Raw genomic sequence first — 20,862 nt, 5'->3', positions numbered from 1 at the left:
TCAAACTGTCATAAAAAAAAGAAAAGAAATCACCCCTATTTTGCGCCAGAAAATTGAGAAGCTTATATTTTTCCTAAAGGAACCTAAATACATTTATGTACAGAAAACATCAACCTGTATAATACTTTTCTAATAAGCAGCAAGTTCTTTTAATCTTTTTTATGGATTGACTCATGCAATTCGCCTTTCTTAAGGTAATGGATTTGTAATTATATTCAGCAATTTACTGGCATTAACATGGCTAAATAAACTCATCATTTTTCAGCCTAACTGCTAGCATTTTCAAGCCTAATTTCCAGCATTTTTAGCCTATTTCTACCATTTTTAGCCGAATTTTGGTATTTATAGCCTAATTTTAGCATTCTGTCAGTCTACACAAGCATTTTGGCATAATTTTAACATTTTTAGCCCAAATGTTATAAAACAGACATGTACATGTACAACAACTGATAGTGACACGAAAAATGCTGGATCTATTGTTTGCATTGTTATTAAACAGAAATGCTGAATCATCATTACAAACTCATTACCTCACAATTAAAAATTTTCGTATTTTTTTTTTCTTTTCTATCTACAGAAAACATTCAAATCCATGCTTGTGCTTAAACACAAAACAAGGGAGCCAAAAAAAAAATCAGTGAAGAAAAAAAAATATCCTGAAAAATAAAGCGGGGGTCGTGCGGCCTACGTTTCGTTCACTTACCCCCCAATATGCTCTCATCGAGCACGTGTCTTAGCTAAACATAGCATTGGTATAATATAGCTGAAATAGCAGTGTGGTTTATAGTGTCTTACATAGCCTACTAAATTTTTCTTTTTTTTTTTATTTCAAATCAATATTATAAGCACATGCCTTTTGTATAAACATTCCAGGTTTTTTTTCTCAATAATATTACAGTGTTTGATATTCAGTGTGAACTATTTAGTGAAGACTAACCTAAATTCTAGAAATATTGAAAGTGACTTTTTTTGGTTCTTCTTTTTCAAGATTATTAATTTACTTTTGAAGATATATACTTTACAGGTATTTAATTTCAACACATTTAGATGCTCCATCTTTTCTAAGATGCTATCAAATTTACAAAACATCATTTCTAAAACATCCAATCAAATATGCTTATCTAGATCATGTGACATACTCTTCAAAAATGAGGTAAGAGAAGTATCAAAGAAGAGTGAAGAAATTTTTACAGACGACAAAAAAGACTAGAAATAATTACCTGTATCGCTAAGGGGATGTCCCCTGTTGCTATGTATATCCTCCTCACTACCGCCCCGCCCACTATCGCTAGTTGCCGTCTCGTGGGACGTCTCGCTATGATTGTCGTCTGCTCTTTTCATCATGTGTTTCGACTGAAATTCACACACAAAAAATAATACTTGAACTTTTTCTAGTCTTAAAAATAAAATACTGATTTTACTTATGTTTCATTACAATTAGGCCATAAAAATAACATCATTACTTGATTTCTTTGTAACAATTCATACACAGGGCATAGTTTACAATTCTACAACACTGTAGACATCTATATGAGTTTTGCTACTTTTGCAAAAAGCATGAAATTGGAAAGTACGAAAGTTATGAACTTGTTAATTTAGACATCAAAAATAAATGACTGATTTATAACTATAGTTTTGTTTAATGATACACCATATATCATAATAGAAAACATATTATCCCACTCATTCAACTGACCATCAAAGAGTTTTTAGATGACCACAAGTAACGGTAACATGATTTTTACTGTCAAATAATTGTAAAACTTCACCACAAACAAACTTGTCGTCATAAAAAATATAATTTTCTGGCCATAAAAAGCATGCTTGATTTTGATACACTTATGATTAAGTCTTATTTTTGCACTCAAGTCATGTAAAAAGCTTCATAAATTAGTTTTGCGATCTCGAGGAAAATCACTTTGCTTTAATTTCCTAATCTTTGGGTTTAAATGGACATCATCCACTTGGTTTTGACTTTAAACAAACTCTTGAAATTATGGTTAAACAAGCAAACTTCCTCGAAAGATTTGGATAGCTCTTGACAAAATTTAAAAGTCCAATGTTTGTGTAAACAGACGCATGTTTAAAATAAGACGCCACGAGTCTAAGCACTGGATAATCATGAATAATTCATATGGGGAGATTATTCTTAAACTTAAACAATATTTGAATAACTAAAATGCATTGGCTGAAGTTAATTTACTTTATGTTACATTTTCTGTTTCCAATGATAAAAAAACTTGTTCTCAAAAATGTTCACTAAAAATATTGATCTATTTGGTGGCAGACTAGTGAAATTGCACCAAGGGAGACTACTCACCTCTTCTTCTCTGACTGGTTGTAACCACAATCTGTCAGAGTTACCTCCCGCTATATGGTGTAATCCATTCTGTAGTTGACTGTGTGTAAGACTAGATAGCTCTTTCTCGCTGTACATGTCTTGTTTACTCATATCTGAGGACATTGTATTGTTACATAACCATGTACTTGATTGTGTATCCTGAAAAATAATAAAATAACTTTTAGAAATAAAAATATTTTTCAGGGGGAAAATAGATCTATATCCATTTTTTTCAAAGCAATCTGCTATCAGAGAGGCCGAGACTTTACAAAATTCTTTCTTTCTTGCCTCAAATATCAATGTAAGACATCCCAAAAGAAGATCAATTTAATAAAATATTGTGATGCATTATGGGAAGATTTGAAAAGCATCTACATTTAACTATAAGTCTATTGTTCAATTATTTTGCTAAAAAAAGGATGAAAAATCAAACAAAACAAAAAGACAAAGATTCTTCAAAGAAAATCTGCATTTTTGTGAATGCTTAAATTTCTCAAATTACCACAATTTTGTAATTCAGCTTAACAAATAAAGTTCAGATTTGCAAAAAACTGTTCATCAAATCAACATCTATAACAAATCACTCCCTCCCCCCCAAAACTTTGACTGCTAACAGAGGTCTTAGTTATTTTATAATTTAAGAAATAGCTTAATTTCACCTTAGAAGTTAAGTCCTATTTTGAAGATGATACAAGTTTATTACTTTAATAGGCTAAAAGCCAAAATTTATGGACTTATTTATCTAACATTATGTAGACAGAATTATAGGTCATTCAATAACAGTTTAAGTCCATTGAAAAATTATGACCATTTCAAACTTGCAGAAATTTTAGTGTATTTTAATGGTCAACATTTTGTTTATGACATGGTATGACCCAAGGAGCAATGTTTGGTCATACACTGTTTACTTTAAATGATACATTTTAAATTGAAAATCAATTGAATGGCTTTATTTTGAAAACTTTATCAAAAGGAAATAAAATCTTGGTTTAATGATGTCCACTTTAAGACGTTCTCTCATTAAGATAGGGCTGAAAACATCCAAGGTTTGAAAAGTGAAGAAGATTTTAAGGTTTTTGAAAATTGCCTGAAAATCTAAACAATTCATTACTGCTACATTAAAGTAAACAAGCAAATAATTGTGTTCAGATAACCTTAAACATTGTTAAACTTTTGACACAAATTAATAACCTAGAGGTTACTTGTCATCTAAATTTTGGCGGAAATAAAAGATTTAAATCTATATTTATATTTTCTTCAAGCTTTTCCTCAGAAAGAATGATAATCGGCCATTAAATCTTGTACCATGTAAAGTCATGATTTTAAGGGAAAATGTATTTCGTACACTATTTTCACCTATTCATACCTTAGATGACATCTTTAACAACATGATTTGAGCAATCTATTAACCCCACTATGATACATCACTTCTTTATCTTAAAAAAATATCCTCATAAAAAAGACAAAATCGCTACAAATCAAATAATACTGTAATAAAAAATTAGTAGGAAAAACCACAGATAAAGTTATCAACTTTTATAATGTTTCGGTTAATAACTAGGGTAAATAGCTTTATACATGTTAAAAAGTTTGTACAAAAAACTGTCAATTATGAATGGCAATTTTTAATGTGAGGAAATGTTTTCTTCTTTTTATATTGGTGGGGTATAATCGAAAAGTATTAGTATCTTTATGCATGATTGTAAATTTCCTTTTGTTTCCATATAAACTAGTACAACAGATACTGAAGAATGAGGAAGATATCGCCAAAGTTTTTATGAATCAGAAATTTGAGATAAATTTGAGTAGATAATCAACAAAGTTCAAGCTGGACATAAAAAGTACATAAATTCCTCCAGTCTTAAAATCAAGCAGTTATCTTTCCTTGATATTATTTGCACAGAATATAAATTTAAATGTTAAAACATGCAAATTATTCACAAATCATGTGACATGTACAAATATAATTATACAACAGTCTATGTGTATAGTCGTATATATAAACTGTTTGGAATCAAAACTACTCGTTTTACTATTAATTTATTACAATGCCACACTTATGACATAGCAAAATTTGTTTGATATTTTTATTAACTTTGGAAAGTTTGAATTTCTTAAAGAGTTTACAAGTACAACATAAGTCAACAGCCCTGTAAACTGATGGTGTGTACTTTATGGAAATATCGTTTAGTCGGCAAATATTTGAATATGTCAACTGAGTAATAAGAAATCTGGTCGTAGGAAAAAAGGACGCGATGACCACCTGGATGTGTATGTACAATGTATTTATCATGAATTAATTTTCTCCTATGCAAAAAAAACAACAACAACAAAAGGAAAAACATGTACATATTGCAATTTGAAAATTGGAGGGAAAAAGTCCATTATAATAGTTAATACCTATTTGCGGAAAAAATAAAACAATTACATTATTTAATCGAGCACCTTTTCATTTCATCATATCACTAGTACATTTTAGTAAAAATTGAGGCCTCGTGTATTGACGTCCTTCATGATAAAGATATTTGTTCATCACATGTCATCAATTCTAGACAGTTTTTTATTTATTATAACATCTTTAAACATGCTTTAATTAGGTATTGTGCAATATACTATGATAAAATTCTTTATTGAAGTAAAAATTTAGGCCCCACTCATTCAAATTCAAATTTTTTGCGATTAAGTTTTCATTCAAGAAAAAAAGATGACAAAAAAAAGAAAATTTCATCACATGATAGGCATCAACAAAAATCTTATCACTTTTAGCATCATTTAACCTATAAACAAAACACAGCTTATCTGATGTGTAATAGGTCTAACAAATTATGAAATGTTATCAACCTAGTTAACATTATCTAATAAAAAAATCTTATTTTAATTGCTGGCGAGATTTTTATCTACCATCTAGTAAATCATACAGCTTTGTCAGTAAGAAAATTTTGCCGCATATACAGGGAAAATTAAGAGACCTATAAATATAATTTTAATACGTCCTGACCAAACGTTAAAACATTAAAGAAACATCCCGAGGCCTTTTTATTCCTTTAATGTAGACAAGCAAGTGGTCATTAAAAACAGTGTCGTAATTCATTGTAAAATGAAATACTGACAAAATATCGAGGGACGTGTGTTTTTATTTTACCTAAACAGTGGACAAACAATATTTATTTTATGTATTTAGTGTTGAACTCAATGCATAGACTTGAGTACCCACGTCAAAGCAGTTAACTATCCATTTCAAATAAAGTCGAAGTAAAAACATTTTATCAGAAAACAAGACCGTCTTCTATTCACCTATACTGAAGTAGGCTGGAGATATTAAAATCACCCCAAATGGTCGAATTATAACAATACATTTTAATTACATAAGAGTCGTTGGAACAGATTTTTTCACTCGAATAATCCTCCGCAGGAGGGCTATCGCACCCCTTAACATGATTTCAAAAATTAAACTTTTATATAAATATTCGTAAAACATTGGATAACCTTTATATAGGAATGACTTGATTGCAGAAATCAGGCGTAAAAACGAACAATCATTATTTAGGCTCTTCAAATTATTCCCTGATGACTATGCATCTGAATTTCATTTAAAATGACAAAGAATTGAGAAGATTGATGTAAAAAAAAACCCCCACAAAATCAAATTGCGAGAACACATTGTCACAACATAATTTTTTTTTTCTGAAACTCTTATATTAAGTATTGCTACAGGTCTATAAACTTATAAATATAAATATAAAATAAAACAATAGTCTTACCTCTGGAGATTTAAAATCCATGGAAAGATATGAAGGTTTGACGGTTGAGAAAGACGTCACGTTGGTCAACGTAGAATTATTGCCAGGGTCACTGTAGTCCTCATCTATTGAAAAACTAACTTCTTTTTTGGCTCGTTTTTTCAACAATTCTGTATCAGAGTCTTTAGAAACACTTGAAGTTGCTGACATACTTTCGTCTATACGTGGCGGTGCATCGTAGAATCTATTTTCGTTGATCTTTGGTGGCGTTCTCGCACGATTTCTCTTGTCAACATAGCGTAGTATGAAGATAGACGAAATAATGGCAATTGAGATGAACACAGTAATAGCCACAAAAATGGCAACAAGCATAATGTTCTGTTTATTCTCCTCGGCAACATTCATCAAACTTGTCTCATTTGCTGGTTGAACAACAACATGCAAAGTTGCGTAGGACGTCCTCTGCTGCGTCCCATTATCCCTAACAGCAAGCTGAAGCTTATACTTTTCTGCGTCTTTTTCAGTCATCTCTCTCCCAACTGATATAATTCCTGTGTTCACATCGATCTTAAATAGCTCGCGATCATCCCCTTCGTCGATAAAGTACAACAACTGTGCGTTTAGTCCGTCATCTTTATCAGAAGCTACAACAGTTGCTATGTAGAAACCAACGGGTGATGTAACTGGTACAAATTTGGTGTTGTTTCCGTTATTTGGATAGGTTATAGCTGGAATGTTATCATTTGAGTCAGAGATATGAATTATCACTTCTGCTGTGCTGGTTAACTGCGGGATACCTCGATCTACAGCTTTGACCATGAATTTGAAATATGCTATCTCCTCCCTATCTATTGGTTTCAATGTCTTTATTTCCCCAGTTATTGCATTGAAATGAAAATATTCCAAAAGATAATTATTTTTTGGGAATATCAAGTCAAACTGTCCATTTGGTCCGAAATCTGGATCAGTAACATTCAAATTTTGCGTCTGCATTGCCTGCTGCTCTTCAAGGAAATAAATTTCAACTGGATTTGAAGGAAATTTTGGGGCATTATCATTTATGTCAGTAACGTTTATGACCACGGTGGCTGTAGATGTCAGCGATTCTTCTGCATTATCCCAGGCCAAGACATTAAATATTATAATTGGGTCAACTTCCCGATCGAAAATAGAATTTGCTGTAATTAAACCAGTTTTAGAATTAATTTTGAATCTTGGATCAGTATTTGACTGAAGTCCGTAAGTGACCTTCCCTAATTCACCGCTATCAGCATCTGTAGCAGACACTTGTACAATAATAGACTGAAATACTTCCTCCTGGAATGTCTGTTCATAAACATCGAACAGAAACTCGGGATAATTATCATTCTTATCTTCAACTTTCACACTAATACTGGTTTCGTTCTTTTTTGGCGGACTTCCCCCATCTTCACATTCAACTGTTACTTCATAACTGTCCTGCTTTTCATAATCCAATGGCTTATTCAACACCACTTTGAAATTATTTTCAATCTTAAAGTCCTCCAATCGAAAATCGTCTCCTAGAACTTTACATTTGACCTCGCCATTCACACCCTCATCGTGGTCAAACACGACAAGATGAGCAACAAAATGGCCGGTATCTGCAGCTTCAGATATTTTCGGGCCACCTGGTGGCAAGTTTATATTTATCTGCGGGTAGTTATCATTTGTATCTCGAATAGTGACAACGACGGTGCACGTGCTGGTTTTAGCCGGGTTACCATGATCGAAGGCTTCAACTTTAAATGTCCAATTTTTCTTGTCCTCGTAGTCTAAAATGCTTTTAACTTTAATTTCTCCTGTAGTGATATCAATATTGAAACATTCCTTAACTTTGCTCGGAGTTCTTGAACTGAACCTATACGAAACATTTCCATTGTCATCTGCATCAGCATCCAATGCTGTTACAATGAGAATTGTTGAATTGATTGGAGTATTTTCTTCAACAGTGACGCCATATTGAGTTTTCGTAAATATTGGAGCATTGTCATTTTGATCAGTTATTGTAATATTAATCTTAACCGAACCAGTACGCACTGGAAACCCTCCATCTATTGCATAGATATAAAGCTGATAGAAACTTCTGCTTTCTCTGTCTAGTGGGTAATTCACAACGATATTTAAATCTGAAGTGCCGTCCAAGTTACGTAGCAATTCTAGTCCAAACATTTCATTTTGTGGATCCATAACATATTTTTGTACAGAATTATTAGCTCCAGTGTCTAAATCAAATGCTCCTGGTGTAAAATATGCTTTTTTCACTTCAGAATTTTCTGATATTGCCATGGTGATTTCACTGTTCGGGAATTCAGGTGTGTTATCATTTATATCGTCCAAAAAAACTTGAATTTTGATAATCTTGAATAAGTCCAGAACATCTGTGTTTAGATCTTTAAGGTACACAGCAACGTTAAAGTTTAATACGCACTTCGGTTCATATGGGCAGATATCTTCACGATCCAACTTCGTTCCGGTTCGTAGAGTACTGGCGCTTTCATCAATTGTAAACATTGAAGCAAATAAGTTTCCCTGAGTAAGAATCTGAAATTTCATTTGCGGAAATAATTCGGTATAGTTCTGGTACAAGAAGCTGTCTCGAGCAACATTTCCGACGTAAGTTAACTCCCCTTGCTCTTCGAGTATGTTGTAAGTGATAAGTGTCTCCTGAGCTAGCACTAAGCTGACCGATGAAATGATTACACAAAACGAAAACATTTTTATCCTCGTTCTTACACACAAGTGCGAGACAAAAGATAAGTCACGATATTTTTCAAGTCATTTGCTTCCACGAAAATCACGTTATCACTGCTGATCACAAAAACACGAATGAAGAAAATGATGTGATGAACTGATGAATGTTGTGACACAATTATTTAGTTTGTTTGTCCTTCTCTCATTCATACACATTAATCGAAACAGGTAGCAGGATCTGGAATGAAAGAAGAATAAATATAAATAATAATTCTACATAATATCCATATCCAACTCGTTGTGTGTTATTCCTGAAGCATAAACCCCATATTATACATGAGAATCCATTAGAACATATCGATTTCCACAAAGAAATGAGCATGTTTTTATACTTTAATAATTTGTGAGAATTCGGTGAAGTATGACTGAATGAATTTCAATGTTGTTACAATTCTAAAACACTTGTATGCAAATGACTCTTTAAAAAAAATCTTAAAAGAGCAAAGAAAAAAAAACAAGCTCATGTAAAAAGAACAAAGATTAGATGTCACATTTTGTGAATGTTTTGATATTTTCATTAACATATAAACAAATTAAAACATGATTTTTTTTAACAACTCTATAAAACTGTACATTACCGATCCATCAATTTTGCATTCACAAATATAAAATTCATAAAAAAAAGTGATTAAAAAAATAATTTTTTATTTCATTAATTAACTTTCTACATTACTATCACTGATCGCCCTCATTAATGACATTTTTCTGACATTCATTCATGTATATATATTGACTCACATATAAAAATCTCATAAAACAAACAGTATGTCAAATCAGACATAAACATCCAAATATCAACTTTTTGCAAAAGTTTTTAAATTTTCCGCACAGAAAAACCAAGAAAATAATAAGTCGTCCTTACCAAGGAAAGAAAAAAATGCACTTCAAAATAAATTCCTTATATGAATCAATTTTACTATCTCCGAATTACATCATGGTGAAAATCTGCATCAGCCATCAGTTTAAGTGCATCACAATAAAATATTTACGTACAGCACAAAACACCAAAGTGACCGTACACCTGTCTACCCCCTACCTATTGAATAGTGACCAGTCAATAATCCAATATAATTACAGGTACATTAACTGGACATAAGGTAGGACAAACTAAACACCTTGACCAATCAGAGAGCAGTATTGGCCTAGAGTGGGCTGAGCTTACGTTAACATTTGGGGACAATGACCAACTAGGACATATGATAATTTACACCATGTGTACGATTTAGTTGCCACTGATTTTTATGGGATTTGTTACACAATAATTTGTATAAACAATGACATTAAGTAAACAAAGGTTTATGATAAGTAAAAATCCAAAATAAGCTACTGCAGTCTATTAAATGAACAGTCAAGCTTTTGAAGCACTCTCTTTACATAGTTTAAGATTTCCCACTACTTTTAACTGTATTAAATTTTGCCAAATATAGGCACTATTGTTTTACTACTAAATTTTCTGATAAACATCATTTCTTACTTAAAAAAATATCATATTTACTTTGAATTAAAGAATTTACAAGCTTTTAAAGTTAAATAAGTTTAAACATTTATTCCAAATTCCAAGTAATCCATTACTTACTTAACATGTCAATTTATTTAAAAAAAATATTAAAACTAGCACATATAACATCTTTCTTGATCTAAATAAGTTTTAATATTAATCAATACTTTTTTTAATTTTTAAGTTTTGTTATTTTTTATTCTAAAACTTTACTCACATTTCTCATTAAACTGTCTTTTTCAAGTTTCTGTTTAAATATATCTTCAACTATCAAACTTTGATTAATAATTAATTCAGATCCAATCGCTACCCAAACAACACCTGGAGAGGTTATACTCTGAGAACAAGTCAGTGGTATATTTAATACTTGGATTCCGCTCAAAGTGCGAGTTTTCACAGTTTCACAGTAAGCGACTAATATGTGTGACACATGAATAGGGTTACCAGCAGAAGTTTGTCAATCTTTGTGATCAGTAGTTAATTAAATTGTAATTACCAGTAAATACTAATCACCCCATTGTTGTTTGTAATTATACCATTGTTGTATGTAATTAGGTGACCAGTAGTTTGTTTTCCTGTGATTATAGGTGTAATATTAGATAAGTGTGTCAGGAATAAACTTGAAGAAATTATGTCATTCATGTCAAAGTTTTGTAATAATATGAGGTAAGTGTGGGGTTAATTATGTTAAAATTACATGACCATTTCCTTTCAAGAGATGAAGTAAGCTTTTTGTATTATTTCATTTTTTCTATCTTTAATTTGTTATTCATTTGTAATGTTTATTTTTTTTTAAACACAAACAATATCTTATAAATCACAAAGATACATGTTAAAATATGACATTTAACATTTCATTTTTTTAAACATAAAAATGTTCAAATTCTTTATAAATCTGTTCCATTTAATTTAAACTTATTTACTTACATTATAGGAATATACTATATTTCCTAGTCAAGTCCAAAAAAATGCAACACAACCAACCAAGTTATAATAATTCCAACATTAAATATTTAAATGACATATAACTAAACCATCAAGGTTAAGAATAAATACAAGTTTTCTTGTTTAGGCTTTTATTTAAAAAGGACATTAAAGTCATTCAACTTAACATTGTGACAGACAGATGCAGTTCCTGTAAAATACAAATATCAATTTTATGTCACCATTTTCTATCACTTAAAATGCCAATATCTTTTCTTTTTATTCTTCCACAATTATTGTACTTTTGTACAATTATTGTACGTTTTGACCCGATATTGGTTTAATATATAACTCTATACGAAACAGACATGCATCATATAAAGTTTCGACAAGATCAGCAAACAAATAGGATGACCTGTTTTTCTATGTCAATCAGATTTTCATCAAACTTTCTTACACATCAGTAATGTGTTGACATATCTAACAAACAATGGATAATTTTATAACCAAATGTTGTTGTGTTTTTTTCTGAAGACCAATAACTGATCAACTAGTCTAGACATGCAAAGTTTGAAAGTTTTAATTTTATTTCTGCCTATAAATTTCAATTAAGCAAAAACATCAATATTTCTGAACTCCTGTCTTCTCAAGATTTAATAATACATTGAATAATTCTTGCTTAATTCATGAATAATTCTTGCTTAATTAATGAATAATTCTTGCTTAATTAATGAAGTATTCTTTTTTAATCAATGAATAATTCTTGCTTAATTCATGATCTTTTTAAAGCCATAGGAAAGAAATTTGCCTTATAAAATACTGAATCTTCAAAAATATTCTTGTTTTAAACTTTTTTATACATTTTCAATTTATTTCTTAATATCTAAATTAAATTTCTTTTACACAATTTCCCTGGTTTACAAGGAAAAGCCAAAATAATCAATGCTGGAACTTGTCTAGTCATATTTTGTTTATTTGAAAAGTTAATCTACAGTTATCAATACATGTAATTTACATGTAAAAAAAAAGTTATCAACAACAATTTTATCAGCTCATATCATAATTTTCATACATTCATACAGTATATTAATTAATAACAATTTACTAACAATTTTTATCAGATTTTAAAAAAAATTCACAAGAATTTATGCTTAAACAAAAAAGAGAACACCACTTTGTATTAATTTTCAGCAAAAGTTTTATCATCTCCAAAAATCTTTGACACTGATACTAGTGTAGACAAATCAGAAAAATTTCTGACTTTTACTATCTGAATTACAATCTCAGGAGAATGGACATCTTGATAAAGATTTTCCTAAGTGGAATGACACTGATCTATTTAAGTTTCAGCTTAAGAAACAGTTACATAACTTCTATGTTATACTTTTATCTTTACATTCAAATAGAAGTGCAGTTAGTTTTTGTTTACTGATGTACACCATTGTGATTTCACACTGCATTACTTATGTCAACATGTTTGTTTAGTTTGTCAATTAGAGGTTAATGCACACTTATGCCATTTGTCAACAAGAAGGACTATCATCTATAAAAATTTCAGGTTGAACGTAAAACCGATGTAACTTATGTATAAAACAAGAAACATGGCAATGCCATGAAACCAGGTTTTCAATTATCACCATTGTAGATAAATATGTTGTATTTGAAATACAAATACAAGCAACAAACAATGTAACTATGTGCAATGTAAAACATGAATAATGTAGGAGGAATTGCCACTGAAGAAGTGTTCACTATAATATTATGTATAAGGAAAAAAACAAAGGACCATAATTAGGTCAAAAACTATCCAATCACAAAACCCCGACAATATGTGCCAGGGTGCTTGATGACAAAGCTTCTGTGAAAGTTTGAACAAAATCCGTTGAGAAATGTAGGACGAGTTCAGCACAGAAGAATTTGTTCACTATAATTATATTGATAATTCTGTATAATGAAAACAAGTTACAAAGTAGACATGAAATAATATATCATATCTTTTTTAAATTACCTCCAAAGATAATATGACCTTTGACTGCCAAATCAAGTTAAAAATCATGTAAACAGGATTTTCAATGTTAATGTCACTGTGACCTTGACCTTGGAGCCAGCCATGCAGAACATGCGTTCTGCACGTCATCTTGATGTGGTAAACATTTGTCTGAAGTTTCATCAAAATTCTTCAAAGGGTTGAAGAGTTACAGAGCGGACAGGATTTTCAATGTTAATGTCACTGTGACCTTGACCTTGGAGCCAGCCATGCGGAACATGCGTTCTGCACATCATCTTGATGTGGTAAACATGTGTCTGAAGTTTCATCAAAATTCTTCAAAGGGTTGAAGAGTTACAGAGCGGACACAATTTCGTTTGACGCCCGCCCGCCCATCCGCCCATCCGCCCGCCATACCCCAATCTAATAACCAGGATTTTCAAAATTGAAAACCTGGTTAATAATAGTTAGGTACATCGATATGTTACAGAATCATTCAACAATGCAGCTTAACCATCGATACTACCAGTACAAGTGACTCTGAGAAAGTGACTCAAACATTTATACATCCTTTAAAATCTTGAAACTCACTCGAGTAGTCCAAGGTCCGCAAATAAAGCTGGACAACCAGAGACATTTCCGTTGTCTGGTTTAATGTTTAAATCCTCTTCAATAGCAGACATATCTAAATGGTGTATAATTTTCTCCTCCTACAGGCACCAATAAATATTACATTCAATGACTTTTTAATCCTCTTTTTACTGACCTATGGCCAGTCTGACCCTCCGAAGTAAATAACTACGCCCGCCAATTTTCGAGAGTGGTCCGCAGATTTCCCTTTTATTGTTAATTCTCATGACAAACTTTTTGAATTTTAATCATAAGTTTTAACCGCATAAAATCTCAACCAAGGCTGTTGTTTTAAGATCATTAAACCTTGCATGTCTTCTAAATCTCAAATCTATTCCATACATTATAACCAGTCCAAAGTGCACACTTGTTCTGAGAAATATTTAATCAGCTGTATTCGAGTTAAGTTAGAATAATTATAGAAATGTTGAAAAAAATAACCCCACCCTTTTCAGTAAGTTCTCTTTCTAAATTCATGCGATCTCTTCAATTTGTGTTCTCATCAAATCCTTAGCATTAGGATTTTTTTTAAAAACTTTTATGAATCTTGTTTACCTGCATACTATTTAACATTCTTATATAGTAAAAAGTCAAGTACTTGTAAATCCATCTTATTTAACATAATGTGATAAAATAAATTCAAATGTTAACAAATGTTCGAAAAATAATTGCACGAAAATTTTATTCAATACTAATAACGTCTTAAGTTTTCAATAGCCACTCTGATACAAGAAGCTTCGGGACTAATCCCTGTACCTTATACGTCAATTAACCGAGACTCGTGAATACCAGAAATTTCATAATTCGGCGTAATCTTAAACATTTATAAAAGTTATCTGACAGTCAGGACGATGAAAGAATCACGGCAACCAATATAAGAAGATATGATACATTCGGATTAATTTTCTCGTCAACAAATCATCGAGAGTCATTCCGATGTAGTGACGATTAGCAGTACCACCCCATGAGATTTATCCCGCCGAGTTAACACATCAGGTACAATGACTTGTCTAAAATGTGTAAAAATCCTGTCAACCCTGGCAGCCGTACGACGCTACTCACAGAAAACAAATGCCGTAAGGAAAATCAAAATTTGTCAAATTAAACAACTATGATAATACATGTATATTTAAATTTCAGCATATCGGTAACATTAATAAAGTAAATTTGCTCCTTATCATTTTGATTATAATGACCAAATTTGGTTGGCACTTAATAAACATGTAAGCAAATTTAGCCTATTGAATAAATCAAAATACTGACTGTATTTAAACGAATAGTGCCGACGTGACGATCACAGACAATACAGATGTGCCGGCAGATCTTGGTCTGCACTGGACACATGCGTAGAATCTGTTCCTGATTGGCAGGTTAGGGGTTGATTACTATCCTGGGGGTTCTAAAGGCTTTCATTACAATTGTCAATGTGTTAAACAGTAATATTTGTATTCAGATTTTATTCATAGTTGGCACAATTAATACTTAACTTCAGAAAACCATACTGTAATCATTTTCTAATTTTCTTACTGTAACATTTTTGGTCTACTCAAATTTGTATAACAAAAATAACTTCAACCTTTCCTCAGTCTTTGTTTTGCAAAAGCCACAAAAATTCTCGTCCACAGAATCAATGCTTACACCTGAAAAGAGCATCTTCTCTTTGTTCAGAAAAAAAATGAGAAATTTGCTTTGTACATGATTATTCAGATTTTTTCTTTCTGCAAAACCATAAATAGATTGTAATACAAAACAAGACATTTTCCCCCGAATGTAATGTGATTCCTTAACATCACCATAAGGTCTCTTATTAAAAACACCTCCTTATTTTACTGTCACAATTGCTATATTTCTACAGGTTATTTATATTGATTGCATTACATGATGGAATCACAAAATATCTAATTTCTATATAATCACCATGGTAACCGATATTAAACATCAAATAAGAAAATTTATACAAAAACAAGACAATGGTGTTTAAAATAAAACAGGAAATTGAGAAGTTGTCACAAGACATGATCATGGTTTTTCTTAACATAATTATTATGACAGTAATATCAAGACAAGGACAGTTTTAAGGTTCTACAAACAGATTAAAAATGTGTAGCTTTAACACTTTCAAGTCCACTGATAGGAACTTAAACTATTCAGTGCTGCTGTCATGTGATACCACTTGGACTCGAACCCATCATCCCTGTCTTCACGGACAGACACCTTATGTATTTGAAGACTCTTAAAGAATTTCTATGGTTATAAATTTTTATCAAATATCTTTATTAACAAAAAACTAAAATCTTAATACAGGTCTTGTTCATGTAAATAATTTGTTTTTGTCTCATCTGCATTGAAATATAAAGGACTAAAAAATATATTTTGTACTGAGTACCGGTTCATGAACAAAATAAATTTTCTTGTACAAGCAATCATTAAACCTATTAAAGAAACTAGAAAAATATTTCATGCTGCTAGTGTAGGGTGTCCTGTCATTCAAATTAAAATCCCATTAGCTCTAATTGAAAAATCTCCATGCAAAACTAATTTGTTCAATTTCTGCATCAAAAATCTCAGCATGGTCCGTGACTACTAGCCAAAATCTGACCCTTTCCGAACCCCGGCCTCAGTCAAACCTCTGACCTTTACGACTTCAACCGTGGCGTTACACATCTGTAAACTAAAGAAAAACTCAAACCGCTTTGAATCTTCAATATAAATCAGATATTTTTGATAGAAAAAAGGCCACCAGTGAATATTGCCTTGTCAACCGGCTACCCGAAACATGTTTCGACTCTAATGACGGGCATCAATGCAATCAATTCCAGTCTATTTACCCAGAATGCATCTTGCTGGGCGACACAAAAGCTTCTTATCGTAAAACATGCATGGTCAAAATGAGAGAGACACCTCCTCTCTCACACCTCGATACACAAACTCTGCGGGTAACTAATGTTCAAGATGTGACGGGCGCTAAGTCCTTTGACGGCCTCAACACCTTGAAAGAAAACGAGTCAAATACCTTGTTAAAAATTGACATGATTTTGACATCTGATTTTAAAGTAAATTTAATCTGTTTTGAAAAGACTAATATGCTTTCTCAAACTCTCTTTGGTACAATATTATTATACTAAAGAAAATATCAACCTTTGTGTCGTCTGCTAATTTATCAGTTATATCTATTTATAGGAACACTATAACAGTAATTTTAAAGGTGTTCTCCATTACATAATAAAAATATCTTCCACTTCCTTTAACAGAGAGCAATAAAAAAAAATCACAAGTGACAACAATAAGATACCTGTTGCTATCAATCAATACTAATCATTACCAAAAAATAATCAATAATCATAAAAACAACAGAAAATGTCCAAATCTAACCCAAAGGCAGAAAAGAAACCCAACGGAAAATCATTAAAATGTGATCTTTACCGTACACAATGACAGGAGTTTATGACCGCTAAGAAAATAATTAAATGTGACATAATTATGTTCTAATTTGTAAATGACATGTTAATATGTCAGCCTCGATGTGATGATTAGGGTAATTTTGTCCATGACAACCAGGGTATCTTCTGAATTATCTCACAAAATTGTACACAATTTTTTTTTTCCAATCTTACTGTCACACAACTATATTTTTACACTAGGGATTTCTGCAGACAACACTGGGAAATTATTTTCCCGCCTAAAATGATTACAGGAAAGTTACAGAAGTTATGATGCTGGGTTTTATGTGATTGTATTTTATGTAAATATTATAGAAATATTATACAGCTGTGTATGGTACAACTAGTAATATAATTTCTTACAAAAATTTGAGTAATGCAAAGAAAACATCATCAAATATGTCAGTATCTTTATCAGGGGATGTAAAAAGATCTTGTTTGAAATAATAAGCTTATATTCAATGTTTGTTTTAAATCTATAAGTGTAATGTTTCAGAATTACAGTCATTTCTTCAATTGAGTCTTTGATGATGATAATTTCATATAAGGGCCAGACGGACAATCAAGCAGACGGCCAAATAACACAATTACATATCCTAAATCAAAACCAAACAAAGGGTTACTCTTTAAAACATTTATTCCCAATTAAATGGTCTGCAACAGACTAAAATCTGTACCATTTTCGATTAGCGACTGAAATATTCCGCAGAAAAACATACTTAAGGATTTGAGCCCATTAACTGACCGCACTCTGCTGAAAACTCGTCTTCGCAGCCGTTGAAATGATTGTCATAAGATACTTAAAAATCGGGACCTATCAGTTTCTCAATAAGTACATCAAACAAACTTAATTCCAATAAGTACAACTCGGGGATTTGTTTCTAGGATTAAGCGGGCACTTGTAAACCCTTTGAGAATGACTAATAATTAGTGCTATCGCTATTTACGAGAACGTAAGACTTCTCGACAAATGCTTTAAAAGGGTTGAACTACTGCTGTATCCCCATGGTTTTACCATTTAATGAAGATAATTTTGATCTATGATAGCATAAACATGCTCATTTAAGTCCGTCTTTCTTCGTACATTGACACTGAAAATTGTTTCAACTTTTAAACTTTTCAATTAAAATTTCAACCTTTTAAACTCACAGTATTACCAAAATGATAGAAAATTCCTTGAAAAACAAACAATAGTTCAATGAATAAAAATTAAAATAAATAAATCTTTTTTTAAATGAATATTCAAATCAGAATTTCATAATCGAATATCCAACCAATTTTCTAATAGTCGCTCATTTATGTTTTGTTCCCATCTCTTATATAATGACCTATGTCAGCCAAATTTTGAAAAATTCAAAACATTAAAAGACACTTCAATTTTAAGCTAATAGAATATAGTACTGACAAATTTTTAAGAGTAATTATTTAATTGTATATATTCACTACATGAAGATGCTGCAAACAAAAAAATCAACTTAAAATTTCAAATTTTTCATTCCTTATAACTCATCAATATTCCTAAACTCTTTCAAAAATTTTACCAAATAACAAAATAAAAATCACCTGCCATGACCACCAAAAGCTTTAACTTCCCTCAAAGCCCTGAATCTTCTTTGCCAATAGATATTAAGCCAAAATAGTACAAAACTTGTGTCGCCCAGCATGTCGTTCAATAAGTATTATTTGTGCTATGTTTTATTTATATGGTAATTTTGGGACCGCCAGTATCATATAGCTACCTATTGTACAACATTATTTAATTATCAAGCTTCACGACTGTACTAATTATCCCACCTCTTGTGATTTAATTAAATATTTATACATTGATTATAACATATGGTGACCAAAGAGTACCTGTACATCTACAGCTTTCAAGTTTGACAGACTGTGTGTTTGCGCTTTTCTCTTCTTTTTTTTTAAAAACTTTTCTTACAAGCAAAATGATTCAGATTTTAAAGAAATTGAATACATTAAACTCACAGATTTTGACTTTATATTTCCATGTGATCCTGAATACCTAAATAGTAATAATAACACTTCCTTTGACTGTCTGATGATGGTGATGATGAAATAAATAAAATTATTTTTGTTGTGATGGTAATCACAGATACAAAACATATAATATTTCGCTATAAGATCATATGTAAAAATTTAATTCAAGCCAGCAAAAAAAGATAAGCGGGAAAAAAATTTGTGAATCATAATTAAATCTTGTCTCTGACTTATGCCTGACCAAAATGTATATACATATGTATTCATGTAAAAATATCAATAATAAGAAAATAACACAAAAGGTCAAGTCAACTATTCAGAATTTTTCATTAAAATATACTAAAGGAAAAATCTTCAATTTAGCAAAGTTACTGATCAATTTCTTTTATTTCTGATTCTATGTTTTTATATCCGTTTATGATACCATCTACCTCATTTGTATTTTCCGACAAGAACTTTGCGATCAAGACGTGAATGTGCACTTTGCCCCGATCGTAACATATGCTGACTGTACCCACGGCGATTTATCTGATATTGTACTTTTTCCCTACGTCCTCCGGACATTTTCACTTACCCGTTAATTTAGTGGTCCAATTATCATTATTTATTTTCAAAATGACCAGTGTATTTGTATCGTTTTGTCCCAAGATCGCATGTATGATGACTATATTTTAAAAATTCCAACGTCCACTACAAAGACTGCGGGTCAACAGATGCAACGGTCAGTCTGTTACTGTCCCCGCGTCAACATGATGACAAATGGTCATCATATTGTTCCCCAGTATCACATTAACTCCAAAGTGGACATTTTAATCCCTCACTAACAAAGCCTGCCGAAAAACTGACCTCCGAGAATCTCGGTTCTTCACAAGTTGATATAATTATTTTCACGACAAAAATCGCCAAATTATTTTTTTCTTCCTTTTATCCGTCAATGTTGTATGTGTCAACCTAGGTATATAAATAGCAATTATGTTGTCATGGTAATTGACCATTAACCAATCACAGAGGCAAATATTATAATTAATATGAGCAACCTTTAACGACCATATTCGACCATTTTCATAGTGAAAATAATAATTACTACAGTAATAACTGGTAATTAACATACATATATTTCCTATATAATTACCCATTACAGACAATATATTCATAATATACATGTCAAAACCATTATTATTATTCAAAATGTATGTTATTACTAATGGCACAAGACCTGTAACAAAAACTACTTTGCATGTTTCCGTCAACATTATTAATTATTGAAAATGCACGTGTCTGATAAAATCAAAATATTACCATGTATTCTGAATCATTTATTATCCTTATACCAAGTCTGAATGTTTCCATATTTAATATCTAATTATCAAATTTTCAGGAGCATAATGAAATTTTAACTTGCAAAAGTATCACATCATGGTTTGTGTGTCTAGGTTTGTTTACCCTCACCACTGGAATAATTAACATACCTCATGAATAAAATTCACTTTTTAGTACATAAAATTCACTTTTTAGTACATGTATGAACATCCTTTCAA

The 20,862-nt window shown here is 31.2% G+C and overlaps 1 protein-coding gene across 3 annotated transcripts in view; it reads right to left on the bottom strand.

Annotated features, from left to right (window-relative positions):
* The window catches only part of LOC132732572 (protocadherin-11 X-linked-like), a 42,633-nt gene that overhangs the window by 2,083 nt on the left and 19,688 nt on the right, over positions 1–20,862 (bottom strand). Inside the window, exons 3-6 of one of the 3 annotated variants that reach the window (XM_060719053.1) lie at positions 6,103–9,031; positions 2,321–2,500; positions 1,221–1,353; positions 704–737 (exon numbers count right to left, since the gene is read on the bottom strand). In XM_060719053.1, the coding sequence (XP_060575036.1) occupies positions 718–737; positions 1,221–1,353; positions 2,321–2,500; positions 6,103–8,817 (3,048 nt within the window). In that variant the 5' untranslated portion in view covers positions 8,818–9,031 and the 3' untranslated portion in view covers positions 704–717. Of the gene's footprint in view, positions 1–703; positions 764–1,220; positions 1,354–2,320; positions 2,501–6,102; positions 9,032–20,862 lie in introns of all 3 variants that reach the window. The other 2 variants (XM_060719052.1, XM_060719051.1) reach the window with 2 other exon arrangements.

Source organism: Ruditapes philippinarum, unplaced genomic scaffold (genome assembly GCF_026571515.1).
Source record: "Ruditapes philippinarum isolate M1 unplaced genomic scaffold, ASM2657151v2 ctg5139_1_1_1_1, whole genome shotgun sequence".
NCBI lineage: Eukaryota > Metazoa > Mollusca > Bivalvia > Venerida > Veneridae > Ruditapes > Ruditapes philippinarum.
The sequence above is the reverse complement of the archived record's forward strand: the minus strand, read 5'-3'. Positions and strand labels throughout refer to the sequence as shown.